We start from the raw sequence: 15999 nt of genomic DNA on the forward strand, positions 1-15999 counted from the left end.
TAAAATGGTAAATTATGTTTTTTTTTTGTACAAACAAAGCACTCACGTCGGTTCATAAAACTGAGGTTAAACCACTGGAGTCACATGGAGTACTTTAATAATGTCATTCCTACTTTTCTGGACCTTGAAAGTTGTAGTTGCATTGGATCTCTATGGAGGGACAGAAACCTCTCAGACTTCATCAAAAGATCTTAATTTGTGTTCCGAAGATAAACGAAGGTCTTACAGATGTGGAACGACACAAAGGTGAGTAATGACAGAATTTTCATTTTTTGGGTGAACTAACCCTTTAAGAAAGTGATATATAATTATAATAAACACTGCAATATTCCATAAAAATAAGAATTGTCAATTTCATGGTGAGTTTAAGTTATGTTTCTTGCTCTTACAGGAAATCTGAGGAGGAGGTGGACATGGACAAAGTTACGGCTGCCATGGTGTTGACCAGCCTGTCCACTAGTCCTCTGGTGCGGAGCCCTCCTGTAAAAGTTAGCGGTAAGTAACTATTCACAACTACACCGTGATCTCAGTCCTCATGAAGTCCTTTTCACACTGTCTGCTGTGAGCTGCAGAAACAGCTTGCTTTTCACTAAGCTATTTCCTGTTTTCTCTGTCACATGCGCATGAAAAACTATCACATGAGACAGTAGTGCATTAGTTCAGGCATCATGAGACTAGCTTTTGCTGTCTTAAAGATGTCATCTACTAATAACTTAAAGGGGCCATATTCTACACTTCTGTAGCATTGTTGATTCCCTGAAGTAGTATTTAATGTTAGTAAAGGTGTTTTGCACCAAAACACGCATAAATGAGTTTAAATTTATACCTTCTCTTTGACCTTTCACTGTCTTTGATACTGTACTTTTTAAGTGTTATATATTTAGTAGTTTATTGCTTAGAAAAAAAGGCCTTTTGTGCTGACATGCCATAACAAATTAAGACTTCAATATGTAAATGACCTCTGTTATGATTGGCTAACCTCTTTGCATATGATATGCTGGGGTGGGTAAAAAAAAAATAAAAAAATCAACAACAACATTTTACTGAGTTATTTTACGTCTCATTACTGTATCAATATTTTCACCAAATAATTATTTTTAGTTTATTTTTCACATAAATATGGGGGAAAGAGACTTGGAATAAGCTTACAATATAATTAAACAAATAAATAAACAAAGTCCCAGAGAAACAAGTAAAAGATCACAATATATATCACAGATCACAGTTTTAAAAATATTATAAAGTAAATATAAAGGACCACATAATTATTGTATTGTGACCCATATGTTTATATAATATCCTATTATCCTATCCTATTTAAATTATTGTACTTTATTTTTCAGTAATCATTAAAATTTTAATTTTAGTTTAATAATTTTATGTGCTTTTGTCATAGTTTTAGTTTTTAGCTTTAATTTATATTTATTTTGATTTTAGTAATTTTAGTAGTTATTTATCAAGGCAACATTTCTAATTTTCATTTACATTTTTCGTCTAGTACCATGTTTTTATTGTACGTGCCACATTACAACTTCATATATAGATCTATATATATATATATATAATTAATGAAGTAATACTTTATTGCATTTAAACGTGAATATGTCTATAAAAGATTGTATTACTGTGCTGTGTACAAAGAGAATCACAATGCTGAAAAAGCATCTTCAGTAAAAATGTTTGGATTTTAAATCAAAATAATGAATAAATGGATAACTAATAGGTGTATTTGTGGTACACAACCGCAAATCAGCTACGCCCTGCAAACGCGTCTTATGTGAAAGCACATTGAGTCCGTGCTGCTTCTGGACTGCATACCATGATGAAGATGTTTTATAACTTTTGAATGCCTTTAATGGAGTACTATAATTGTGGCTTTTATGTAACATAATTAGGACTTTAACTTTCTGTTATGACAGTGTGCTAAAGCACTACTGCCCACTGGGTTTCATAAACTAACATGACGTTAATGTCTTTTCACTCCTCATTACACTTAATTGAAAGTTTAGTGTATTATAAAGCAGTATATATTTCGGGATGATGGTTATTATTATTGATCTTAATGTGTCTTTATGCCCTCTCCATACAGAGGGTCTAAATGGCTCCTGGAAGGACGGAGGTTTCACTCCATCCAGCTACAGCAGCAGTGGATACTGGAGCTGGAGTGCGCCCAGTGACCAGTCCAACCCGTCCACGCCATCTCCGCCCCTGTCCGCTGACAGCTTCAAACCCTTTCGAATGCCCAGCCTTAACGGCCCGCCGGATGACAACATCGATGAGCATGATGGCAACAGCTTGCTGTTCGACGAACCCATCCCCCGCAAACGCAAGGTGAGCTGCTGTCATCTCACCTTCACTTATGGAGATTTGATCAGGCGTAACTTGGTTAAACGCTACTATAGGAAAAATGGATAAAGGAAGATAATAGATTTACAATGAGCGACACAAAAATCCGCAGCCACCCTGCCGTCTGTGTCCCTGGCACGGTTTGTGATCCATGAAGTGAAATTCAAATGCAATTTAGAATGAGACAAAGACCCTTATGTGAGTGCTGAATACTTCATGTTTATACTAGAGGTCGATTTGCACATTCATCGGCAGCAAAAATGGCTCTTGCAAATATTGAATATCTGCAAAAATAAGTGCCAGTATTACAGTTTTATTTTTAATTACGACTGGTGTAAATGCAGTTAAAATGTGGAGAAAGAAAGTTAGAGGTGATTACAGTGTATTGAGTATAATTTAAACTGTTTGTGCTTTATTTTATTTTATGTATAGTGTGATTTCGTATATTTTGGACTCCTTTAGATTAAGGAAATTTTACGACATTTAGCCTATTGATTTTAAAACAAAACAGCCGATTCAAATCAGGCCAATCAGAAATCAGGTTTTTATGGGTGCCTACAAAATCTAGCATCAGTCAAGCACTAGTTAATACCATTATGCCTAATTGTTTTAGGGATTTTAGTTAATGTATGTGATTCAGGTGGAATCTAAATTGTAAATTGATCATAAGGTAACAGGTAGTAACTGGGATTTTAAGAATCAATATTGAGATTGTTCAAATGAAGATCACGATGAATGGAAAAAGCCCTAATCAAAGAGCTGCAGCAAACCAGCAAAAAAAACAAAAAAAAAAACATGATCACTACATTGTGTTGAGTGCATTTCCCAGTGTATTTCAATACAGTTTCAGAAATTAGCAGTTTGAGAGATAAATAATGATTAAATTATTTTTTCTGACTGAGAGCCCTTGTACTTTGTATTTTATTCCTGCATGTGACATGACTTGTTAAAGTGATTTACATCTAGTCTCATACTAGCAATGCAGACAGATTATTTGAGAAGTCATGGGCACATTTTTCTTTACTTTTAATAACACGCTGTCCTCTCTGGGATGTGGCTCATTTGGAGGTGCCATTACTAGACATGATGATGCTGTGTAGAGAGGCAATTTACTTCTCTTTACGAAGATAAGTTACCAATGCACTAGGCTGCTCACGGGCACTAATCTACTTTATCTTCCAGTTCGTCAGACTCATGTCAGGTGCATCCCAGATTCTGTCAGTCTTCCCTCATTTGTGGGAATGAATAGACCTCTTTTATCTCAGTTATTGTCTCTTCAGCTCAGGATTCTAGGACAACAGCAGCCACCAGTGTTTGTCAGTGCCTTGTTTTCATTATCACTGCTATTATCCTTGCATTTCATGGACATAAATATATTACATTTTTGTTACAATTTTATATTATAAGAACTTAAATTTATTTCAGCTATTTGCCAAAGAAACATTTCTCGTTTTTATTTAGTTAAACTTTATGCACTAAAATAACAAAAAATAAAACTGTTTTAAAACTGTTTCTATATTTAATATATATATATATATATATATATATATATATATATATATATATATATATATATATATATATATATATATATATATATATATATATATATATATATATATATATATATATTAAATTATATACAGTGGGTACGAAAAGTATTCAGACCCCCTTAAATTTTTCACTCTTTGTTATATTGCAGCCATTTGCTAAAATCATTTAAGTTCATTTTTTTCCTCATTAATGTACACACAGCACCCCATATTGATTGACAGAAAAACCCAGAATTGTTGACAATTTTGCAGATTTATTAAAAAAAGAAAAACTGAAATATCACATGGTCCTAAGTATTCAGACCCTTTGCTGTGACACTCATATATTTAACTCAGGTGCTGTCCATGTCTTCTGACCATCCTTGAGATGGTTCTACACCTTCATTTGAGTCCAGCTGTGTTTGATTATACTGATTGGACTTGATTAGGAAAGCCACACACCTGTCTATTAGAGGTCTTCACGGGTCCAAAAGTTCATACCCGAACCCGAAGAGACCCGTAAATGTGCTACACGGAACCGACCCGGCCCGACTATTATTCTGAAAGTTGGACCCGAACCCGTGCAGAACCGAGAAATGCCATAAATGTACTACCCTGGACCCGAACCCGACCGGACCCGTCTGGACCCGATCGGCACATAGGTCTATTCCACAGCAAATTGCTATTTATAAGTCAATAAACAAGTTGCGAAAATAAAACGTGTTGTCTTACCTAATATTAGTAGGCTATAGCTTTCTCCCTTGTACCTGGCTGTGATGCACTTGCCAAGAAAGTTCATCCGTTATTCCTCTCTTGTCGATTGAAATGCTTAATCCACTCATTATTCCAGCTTTAAAAGTGACCAATGCGACTTTGCAGTTTTGCATTATTTCGTTGTATCTCGAGACTTGATTCAACTCACATAGCCTAATAAAATAACTTTGACTGTTTGCCCTTTTGAACTATAATAACGATTGTTTGTTCAGTGACATAGCCGCTGACGTTAGCATTACTTATTTGCGGTCATTTCTGTGCTTTCTGAGCTGAGTCTGACCAAAACTTTAGATATAACAAGACGGCATAATGTTATTATAAAAACAGGAGAAAGAAAGTGCGCTCGCATGAGACATGCTCGTTAGCTGGAGCAACCTGAAACATAAGCTTTAAGCGTCACAGATTTGACATTCGTGTGATAGCCTATTTCAAATCATTAACAAAATATGAACTATGTTATTTAAATGTTATTTTTTTGCGAATGTGCAAGGCTACAAGCAGTTCTTGAGATTTGAAGTTTGTTTGCATTACTGTTGCACACGATAGGAATAGTAAAACTCGATGATCACTGTTTGCTTGCATTAATTCCGCCCGCTCTGTTTCTGATGGCTGGGGTCACTCATGTTTTTTCACCTTATTTCCCGGCTCATACTTTGCAAGTTACAAAACACGCACAGCGCTGACTGACTCCCAACACAGCCGGGTGATCTCTGAATCAAATCAGCTCGGGTATACACACAATGTTAATCAGACCCGGGAACCGAAGTAATAGATTAGGACCTGACCCGGACCCGGCTGACCATTTAAAATATAGTCCCGAACCCGTACGGGTCCCGGGTCGGGTCCCGGGTCCTCGGGTCTTCTTTGTAGACCTCTACTGTCTATATAAGACCTTACAGCTCACAGTGCATGTCAGAGCAAATGAGAATCATGAGGTCAAAGGAACTGCCTGAAGAGCTCAGAGACAGAATTGTGGTAAGGCACAGATCTGGCCAAGGTTACAAAAAAATTTCTGCTGCACTTAAGGTTCCTAAGAGCACAGTGGCCTCCATAATCCTTAAATGGAAGACTTTTGGGACGACCAGAACCCTTCCTAGAGCTGGCTGTGTGGCCAAACTGAGCTATCGGGGGAGAAGAGCCTTGGTGAGAGAGGTAAAGAAGAACCCAAAGATCACTGTGGCTGAGCTCCAGAGATGCAGTCGGGAGATGGGAGAAAGTTGTACAAAGTCAACCATCACTGCAGCCCTCCACCAGTGGGGGCTTTATGGCAGAGTGGCCCGACGGAAGCCTCTCCTCAGTGCAAGACACATGAAAAACACCTGAAGGACTCCAAGATGGTGAGAAATAAGATTCTCTGGTCTGATGAGACCAAGATAGAACTTTTTGGCCTTAATTCTAAGCTGCATGTGTGGAGAAAACCAGGCACTGCTCATCACCTGTCCAATACAGTCCCAACAGTGAAGCATGGTGGTGGCAGCATCATGCTATGGGGGTGTTTTTCAGCTGCAGGGACAGGACGACTGGTTGCAATTGAGGGAAAGATGAATGCGGCCAAGTACAGGGATATCCTGGATGAAAACCTTCTCCAGAGTGCTCAGGACCTCAGACTGGGCTGAAGGTTTACCTTCCAACAAGACATTGACCCTAAGCACACAGCTAAAATAAGGAAGGAGTGGCTTCACAACAACTCTGTGACTGTTCTTGAATAGCCCAGCCAGAGCCCTGACTTAAACCCAATTGAGCATCTCTGGAGAGACCTAAAAATGGCTGTCCACCAACGTTTACCATCCAACCTGACAGAAATGGAGAGGATCTGCAAGGAGGAATGGCAGAGGATCCCCAAATCCAGGTGTGAAAAACTTGTTGCATCTTTCCCAAAAAGACTCATGGCTGTATTAGATCAAAAGGGTGTTTTTACTAAATATTGAGCAAAGGGTCTGAATACTTAGGACCATGTGATATTTCAGTTTTTCTTTTTCAATAAATCTGCAAAAATGTCAACAATTCTGTGTTTTTCTGTCAATATGGGGTGCTGTGTGTACATTAATGAGGAAAAAAATGAACTTAAATGATTTTAGCAAATGGCTGCAATATAACAAAGAGGGAAAAATGTAAGGGGGTCTGAACACTTTCCGTACCCATTGTATATATAATTTTTATAAACAATTCTAGTTTATTATTATTAAACTATAATAGTATCTCGATACTAAATAACACATTTCAAATTTTGTAGCTATATATCTGTTTTATTTTTGAAAATATCAACATATAGTCATATTTACAGCCCTTACAAAACACTGTGAGAATACCATGGTGCATTTCTCATATCAGATAGTAATACTGTGCTACTGAATGATTGCTGTTTTTATATATTTACATATATTTACATGGTCACTCCAAGATACTTTAAAAATACCTTGAAACAATAGTATTACAATAAAAAAAAACTAAAAAAAAACTGTGGTAGTACTATTATACAGAGTATACTAAATATTTACCATATTCATGTACAATATTACATACAACCTTTCCAAAAATGACTTTCTGACAGTACAATGGTACAGTGATGGTATCATGTGGTAATATCATGGTACTCTTCATGTTTCATTTCAGACTACCAAAAACACACTGTAATAAATGTAAAAAAAAAAAAATGCCATGGTACATTGTGTGCTGATAGGTGGTATTTTATATTATGTCTGTAAAACATGGTAATACCGTAGTACTTTCATAAATACTATTTTGTTGTTACTGAATGATTACCATATTTATATATTACCTTGGTACCATGTCCTAAAAACCTTGGTAGAACCATGGTACATTTTAAGTAATGATTTCACACCAATCCCTACAAATAAATCTAATTAATAATGCTGTTGATGAAGAAGTGAAATTCCTTTTAGATTAATTTCTAGGAATTGCTGTGAAATCATGAGCAACCTCCAGACACATCAGTCAGTCATATCTCCAATGTCTTTCCTGGCAGAGTCTTCCCTAAATGAAGAAAAATGGCAAAGCTTTCTACTTTGACCTTCAGCTGCCTTCTAGAGAGTTGACTTCAACACAAGGACACCAGCCAGTTTGAACTGTTGTTAATTAGTAGCTGGTTTATAGCACTGGGAATTGCGGCGCTGTTGTCATCCAGGGACATGGTGAACCGATTATGCGGGAATGAGCTGCTTTGTTTGCTAGACCAACACAATGGCCATCTAGAGAAAATTAAATTAGTATCATGACAATGGTAAACAAACTACCGCACGCCACCCGGCATGAAAGCATATGTCGAGAGATCGAAGTATTAAGACTTTCATCTTCACTTATGCTCACTTGTGCTTTCAACTCGAGCGCAGTTTTGACACGGGAGCTGCAGCTCTCAAATGACAATTGTGTAATTAGTGCAGACACATTGTGTGAAAAATGACATGAGCTTTGAAAGACTGTGCTATAGTGTCACTCTCAATGCCGACCAATTACCAGCCTCAGAATAGAGCAAGAGAGACATCTAAGGTGGGCGTCCTGCTGAGGCTCTGGGTTTTGCTCTCACCTCTTGCATCCCCCGTGTCAGTCTTTTGTGAGCTTCTGAATGCTGGGTACAAGTGGTCTGCCAACTGATGTGGATTAGTGTACTCACTGTGCACCTGTGTCCTTGACAGAACTCCATGAAGGTGATGTTCAAGTGTCTGTGGAAGAATTGTGGGAAGGTCTTGAGCACAGCCGCCGGGATCCAGAGGCACATTCGAACTGTCCACCTGGGGTAAGACACCTGTGGTATCACGAAAAATTGTGTCTTATTCACTAACCACCCACAATACCTTTTAAAGGTGCCATCGAATTGAAAATTAAATTTACCTCGGCATAGTTGAATAAAAAGAGTTCAGTACATGGAAATGACATACAGTGAGTCTCAAACTCCGTTGTTTCCTCCTCCTTATATAAATCTCATTTGTTTAAAAGACCTCAGAAGAACAGGCGAATCTCAACATAACACCGACTGTTACGTAACAGTCGGGGTGTACGCCCCCAATATTTGCATATGCCAGCTCATGTTCAAGGCATTACACAAGGGCACGTCTGGATCTGCACAGCTGAATCATCAGACTAGGTAAGCAAGTGAGGACAACAGCAAAAAATGGCAGATGGAGCGATAATAACTGACATGATCCATGGTATCATGATATTTTAGTGATATTTGTAAATTGTCTTTCTGAATGTTTCGTTAGCATTTTGCTAATGTACTGTTAAATGTGGTTAAAGTTACCATCGTTTATTAATGTATTCACGGAGACAAAAGCCGTCACTATTTTCATTTTTAAACACTTGCAGTCTGTATAATGCATAAACACAACATTCTTTATAAATCTCTCCAACAGTGTAGCATTAGCCGTTAGCCATGGAGCACTATCAAACTAATTCAGAATCAAATGTAAACATCCAAATAAATACCATATTTACATGATTAGACATGCTGCATGATGAACACTTTGTAAAGATCCATTTTGAGGGTTATATTAGCTCTGTGAACTTTGTTTATACAGTGATAGAGTCGAGAGCTTGGGAGGGGGCGGAGGGCCCGAGCAATTAAAGGGGCTGCAGCCTGAATCGGCGCATTTCTAGTTAAAAAAAATTATAAAAAGAAATCTATGGGGTATTTTGAGCTGCAACTTCACAGACACATTCAGGGGACACCTTAGACTTATATTACATCTTGTAAAAAAAACGTTCGATGGCACCTTTAAATGCACTGAACTAGTATTGTGTCATTGTTATTATTTTCTGCACAATTATGCCTCGTTTTATGTCAGTTAGGCTTGTCATAGTTTGTGCCTTATTTGTCTTGTGCAGTAACAGTAATACAAATTGTTAATGAGAAGGGTATTTGGTACATTACCATTCAAACGTTTGGGGTCAGTTAGATTTTTGATCATTTTTGATCAAAAGTGATAGTGAAGACATTTATAATCACTTCAAATAAATGCTATTTATCAAAGAATCCTGAAAAAATGTTCATGTTTCCACAAAAATATTAAGCAGCACATCTGTTTTGAACATTGATAATAATATGAAATGGTTCTTTAGCACCAAATCAGAATGATTTCCGAAGGATCATGTGACATTGAAGACTGAAGAGTTTGTTTATCCATGTCTTTTTAGATAACTGGTATCAATCTCAGACAAAATAATTTGCCAGATCTATGGAAACCCTACTTAGAGGTTGTTCCACATTATTAAGCAAGTTATGGTTCTCATGCAATATGGGGAGGAAGAAAGATCTTTCTGAAGATGAAAAGCATGAAATGGTGCAATGTTGTGCAAAAGGCATGAAAACAACTAATATTGTGTGAAACTGAATGGCGATTATCAAATTATCATAAGATTTGTGAGTGATTTAGAGCACAGCAGAACTCAGTCAGATAAAGGCTTATTAATGAAAGTTTCTATCGAAAAAATGTATTGTATTAAAAGGGCAGCTATAAAAAAAGCCAGTGTTGAGCAGCAAACAGGTATTTGAAGCTGCTGGTGTCTCTGGAGTCTTGAGAACCTCACCATGCAGGCTGGCAGTTGTGCGTAAAAATGCATTTTAGACACCACAAACCAAACCTAACAAAGAGAAACATTTAAAGTGGGTGTAGAAATACAAACAGTTTTATTGCTGTGGTGTTTTTTGCAGCATGGGACAGTGCATTGTACAATGGCTCCTTTTTATACCATAGCTGAAAATGGACAGTTATGAACTCCACATATCTTGCAAAAGTCATTTTAATACCCTCCATCTCACTTCCCAATATTTCAGCCCAAATCATCACCCGCCAGCTCCTTGCTGATATCGCAGTCTTATTGGAACGTGGTGGCCATTCACCAACCATCCAGGAATCCATCCATTTAGACCATCCAGTAGTAGTACGGCATTATTCAGTGAATAAAACTATTTAAAAATGAGTCTTCATGTATTTCTAAACCCACTGTAAATGTTTCTCTTTGTGAGGTTTGGTTTGGTGTGGTTGAAATGCATCTTTACGCACAACTGCCAGCCTGCATGGAAAGCTTCTTGAGACTCCAGAGACACCAGCAGCTTCAAATACCTGTTTGCTGCTCAACACTGGCTTTTTTTTATAGCTGCCCTTTTAATACAATACATTTTTTTGACAGAAACTTTCATTAATAAGCCTTTATCTGACCGAGTTCTGCTGTGCTCTAAATCACTCACAAATCTTATGATAATTCGATAATCTCCATTCAGTTTCACACAATATTGGTTGTTTTCATGCCTTTTGCACAACATTGCACCATTTCATGCTTTTCATCTTCAGAAAGATCTTTCTTCCTCCCCATATTGCATGAGAACTGTGACTTGCTTAATAATGTGGAACAACCTCTAAGTAGGGTTTTCATAGATCTGGCAAATTATTTTTTCTGAGGTTGATACCAGTTATCTAAAAAGACATGGATAAATAAACAAACAAACATTTTCTTAGAAAAACAAAAATCTGAATGTTTATTGTACAGAAATCTTACTGATTTGTCTCTTGCATAATAATTTGGAACGCAGTGTAGGAACATTGTGTAATGTTGTCCATAAATTAGTACAAAAATGTTTACTATTATAGTGTCAAAATGTAAAATTAATTCATATTAAATCAACTTTGAAGCCTTTTTTTTTCAGTTTTAGTGTGGAAATACTGTGATTTGCTTTTATAGGGCTGTACAGTATGATGGAAAAGTATAGTGCTGTATAGTATAGAAACTTTTAAAAAATTGTATTAATAGTGCCAAAGACTATAGAATAACACAAAACGTGTCACTCGTATTGTTTTGAATGGAGAAAGTGTAACGCGCAATATGGCGGAATAAGTCCCGCCTTCTAAATAAGAGCCAATCGCTGACTGGTAAAGTCATTGCGTCACTTCAGCGGCCGTTAGAATCACTGGTTTCTATAGAAACAGTCAGACACGCGCCTCCGAAGAGACGCGCATTTAGGTCTGCGCATGCACATTAGCTTGATCAATCCTGAAAAATGCATTTTTTTTGTCAGGATTCGAGCGTTTAGAAACTAAATTTATGAGCCGGTTGTTGTTAGATTCCATTGGTGATTTCAAATATGAAATTTAATCGAAAGCTTGGCAAACAGTTTTGGAGATTTTGATGTTTCCCCATTCAAAGAGATAGGAGCTGCAGGATGCCCAGGATGCCCGAGAGGCGTTTCAAAGATGGCCGCCGAGTGAAATGACTTGTCTTTGATAGTGCACATTAGAAATGTTAAAGCAAGTCATAGTGTTGACATTACAATGTTTCAATGATCTGTCTCTCCTCAGGAGGAATTGTGACTCAGAGTGCAGTGACGGTGAGGAGGATTTCTATTACACTGAGATTAAGCTGAACACAGACTCTGTGGCGGACGGTTTGAGCAGTCTGTCTCCTGTGTCCCCGTCTGTGCTGTCTCCCCCGCCGGGTTTGGACCAGAGACAGCCGGATGGCACTAACGGGGCGAAGAGTGACAACAGCACCACCACCCCTCTCAGTCGCTCTGCTCCCAGCGCACTCTACCTAGTCCACACAGACCACGCCTACCAGGTACAGCCCATCCAATCACACTGAGTTTATGCACATTTACATAACATTACATCACCAGAGAGATCCACTCTGATGCAGTACACAACCTTTAGACAGAAGTAAAATTAATATGACCTAGTAGTTTAATGCAATTACAGAAAGAAAGAAAAACATTTAATATTTGATAGCCTCAATATGACTGAAGACAGAGATTCAACAGGCCAAGCTGTGCATAAAGATGCCCCTCAATCATAATATGGAGGATGAAAAGGTCACAATGCAGGAAGAGAATTATGATGGATGGGGATTGAGAACCACTGAACTAAACGCTGAAACTGAAAACCAAAGTGCAAAACAAAATAATAAAAACCCTGTTATATAATAATAACCCTGTTAAACAGTGTACATCTGAACTGTTACATGGCTTTAAAGGATTAGTTCACCCAAAAATGAAATTTCTGTCATTAAGTTTGAACCATTGCAGTCACGTTGACTATTTTAACAGTGTCTTTACTACTTTTCTGGACCTTGAATGTTGTAATTTAATTGCTTTCTTCGGGACAAAAAACCTCTCGGATTTCATCACAAATAGCTTAATTTGTGTTCCGAAGATGAACAAAGGTTTTACTGGGTTGCAACGACAAGAAGGTGAGTAATTAACTCTCTGGAGTCCGTTAACGCGCCGGCGCGTTTTGCAGGATTTTTTTCACATTGCAGCAAAACAGACTTAAAATACTCCGTCATTTCTTGTCATAGAGACACAAGTAATATATCAATTGAAACTATAGAATATCTTCTTTTATTTGTGTACACTCAGAGTAAAAACAAAATGTTGTGCTTTTTGTAAAATAAAGAAAACTAACATAATGCGTGATCTCTCGTCTCCCTCTGAATGAAGTCCAATCTGATAGTTCTCACAAAATGAACTGTAACTTATGAATTCTAATGACAAAAAAAATGACACTTATGTCTAAAGAAACGTTGAAATGTCAGGTTTTAAATCATGCAAGTCAAATCGAAAACATTCTGTGTTTGTGTAATCTGTATGAAAAGAGAGCCATGTCAGAAGTCTGTGATTCAGCTCAATATCCGCTAATGCGGCCACGCCCACGGAGCCAGCGCTATTCAGAGGCAAATTCAGAGGCAATACTTGTATGCATTGTCTCAATCGTGTATTTATTGTCCTGAAAAGTGTTTATCTGGATGTTAAAGCCATGGTTAGCGATCTCTAGAAGACATGCCATTAGTTCCTGGTCCCTTTTCTTCTTTATATGAATTTGTGACCTGAAGGTGTACAGAGAGCACCCTCCGGCTGCAAGTATGAATTGAAAACACCATTCCTGAAATGTCCTCTTCTTCTTTAGAAACCTTCTTTGTGAAAACACAGTATCCAGCACTCATAGTGATTACAATAAATATTGAATAAATATTACTCCTCTGTATAGAAAATTGACATAAACATATAAGAATCCATCAATATTTCTCCAAATGTGCATGCTTTTAAGCTAAAAGCCTATATGAAATGCCATAGAGGTAACATAATTGTTCAGACACTTTGCATCAAAGAAATACATGATATTTTAAAGAATATAATAGAATACCATTATTTTAAATTGATCTGAGACATGAGTACAGAGGTTTTTTTCACAGCCTACCTGACTGAAAGGCCTCATTAATATGCAAGTCATTTCAGGTCATTATTATGCGATTCTTTTCTTCTCTGGTGTAAATGACCCATTATTCATGATGATTCACACCTCCACGCATACTGTGTTTCTTGACAAAAAGTGTCTTACAAAAACTAAATCAATATATTGTTTTATATGAAGGAGTAGGCAGCATAATTTTTACATAATTCTGAAGCAAAAACTCTACAACCTCCAATACCCAGAAGTCTTGTCAATACAGATTTAATATACTTTTTTTGGCCTTATTTCAGTGAATTAAGTTTTTTTGTTTTTTCAATAACCACGCATAAACATTATTCCTTCAAAAACAAAAACATGTACATACATGTTCCTCACATATTATGGCAGCCTAGTTTGTGCTGAATACAGTGTAATGACACTTGTGTCATTAATATGTTTATGAACAACTGGAAAAAAGCACAAATGTCAGGGCATGTCAAAACTTCTCCAGAGGGTTAATGACAGAAATTTCATTTTTGGGTGAACTAACCATTTAAATGACCAATAATATGGTTACCAATAAAGAAAAGCCCACTGCTTGAATGCTAGATGTTTATAACATTATATACTTAAGCCCAGTCATAATCCCGGGCCCGCAGAGACTCTATATCAGTGTGACTGTCACTCCACAGGCCACAGCCCCTGTTACCATCCCCTCCACCAGCTCCACTGGCTTCACCCCCTCCAGCAGCAGTTTCAGTATCTCCTGGCAGTCCCCACCTGTCACTTTCACTGGCACCTCTGTGAGTAAACATACACACACACACTCCTGTGCCCATAACACACCTGCACACACTGATCTTCAGTGTGCCTTGCACTAGAGTGTCCCCTTATACACACTGATTGTCTCTCATAATCACTCACTGATCTACCACAGTTTGGCCCCTCATTTGATTGACAGTGATGTCAGGTGACTCAAATATGCAAACACATCTCTGAGACACAAGTCAGTCTGACAAATATCTCATCTATCCAAATACCGAAACTCTCACAAAACAAGCTAAACAGACACTGTTTTATACTCCGTGTTTCTGTAAATTACACTTTGAGGTTTTTATGACAGGAGATGGATGAATGATGTCTTTGGCCTTGTGTGAAGGATTTTAACTCTCTCTCTCTCTCTCTGACTGCAGGCCTCTCCCACTCACAGCCGGACACAGGGCTTTGGGGAGCAGCGCTCTCAGACCATTGCAGTGCTCTCGTCTCCCCCAAGAGCTGCAGGCTCACTCAGGTACAGTCTTAAATACACTTTAGTTCATCAAGAGTCATACACTTGAAGTAATGAATATTGTACTTTTAAAATGGCTGTGTAAAATAGTTAGACGTGATGAATGTTGGAGGTGTGGCACTCGTAAGGGACATTCTTACACATTTTATGAGTGTCAAAATCTAGTCGCACATCATAAAATCTGCGAGTAGAAAACTACAATTAACAATAAGTTCTGTTCTCTATGATGCCTGGAGCAAATCTGAAAATTAATATCCATTTTTCGTACTGTACATTATCATCTTGTGATGTCTAAATTCACTTGATTGATATTAGTTTTTAGTGTTTTAATTTAGAGAAATTATCCTCCAGAATGTGAATATCCTCACATTTTTATTTTATTTTGTTTTTACATTGATTGTATCCTGTTTGTTTATCATTATAATGATATAAACCGGTAAATATAAATAACAAAAAATAAACGAATAATAATTTTAACAAATATGATTCAAATTATGTACTCTCACACGAGATGAAGACTCCAGTCATATCATTGGCATTGAAAATTTGTATTCTGTATTTATATATAATAATACTATATTATTCAAGGTCACGTGACCCATGTCTTACTATTTCACAGTTAAAGGATTAGTTCACTTTAAAATGAAAATTCCTCCTAGATTTAATCACCCTCAAGCCATCCTAGGTGTATATGACTTTCTTCTTTCTGATGAACACAATCTGAGTTATATTAATAAATATCCTGATGCATCCAAGCTTTATAATGGCAGTGAACGTGACCAATGAGTATGAAGCTCAAGAAAGCACATCCATTTTTCTTACACAAACGCATCACTTCGCTCCAGAAGGCTACTATTAACCCACTGTGGAGCCATGTGGAGTA

General features: G+C 37.3%; 1 protein-coding gene across 2 annotated transcripts in view; it reads left to right on the forward strand.

Annotated features, from left to right (window-relative positions):
- The window catches only part of znf704 (zinc finger protein 704), a 62291-nt gene that overhangs the window by 42318 nt on the left and 3974 nt on the right, over positions 1-15999 (forward strand). Inside the window, exons 3-8 of one of the 2 annotated variants that reach the window (XM_067411416.1) lie at positions 392-495; positions 2090-2331; positions 8306-8406; positions 11963-12221; positions 14521-14631; positions 15022-15119. In XM_067411416.1, coding sequence (XP_067267517.1) covers positions 392-495; positions 2090-2331; positions 8306-8406; positions 11963-12221; positions 14521-14631; positions 15022-15119 — 915 coding nt within the window. The remainder of the gene's footprint in view (positions 1-391; positions 496-2089; positions 2332-8305; positions 8407-11962; positions 12222-14520; positions 14632-15021; positions 15120-15999) is intronic. The other variant, XM_067411417.1, reaches the window with a different exon arrangement.

Source organism: Chanodichthys erythropterus, chromosome 15 (genome assembly GCF_024489055.1).
Source record: "Chanodichthys erythropterus isolate Z2021 chromosome 15, ASM2448905v1, whole genome shotgun sequence".
NCBI lineage: Eukaryota > Metazoa > Chordata > Actinopteri > Cypriniformes > Xenocyprididae > Chanodichthys > Chanodichthys erythropterus.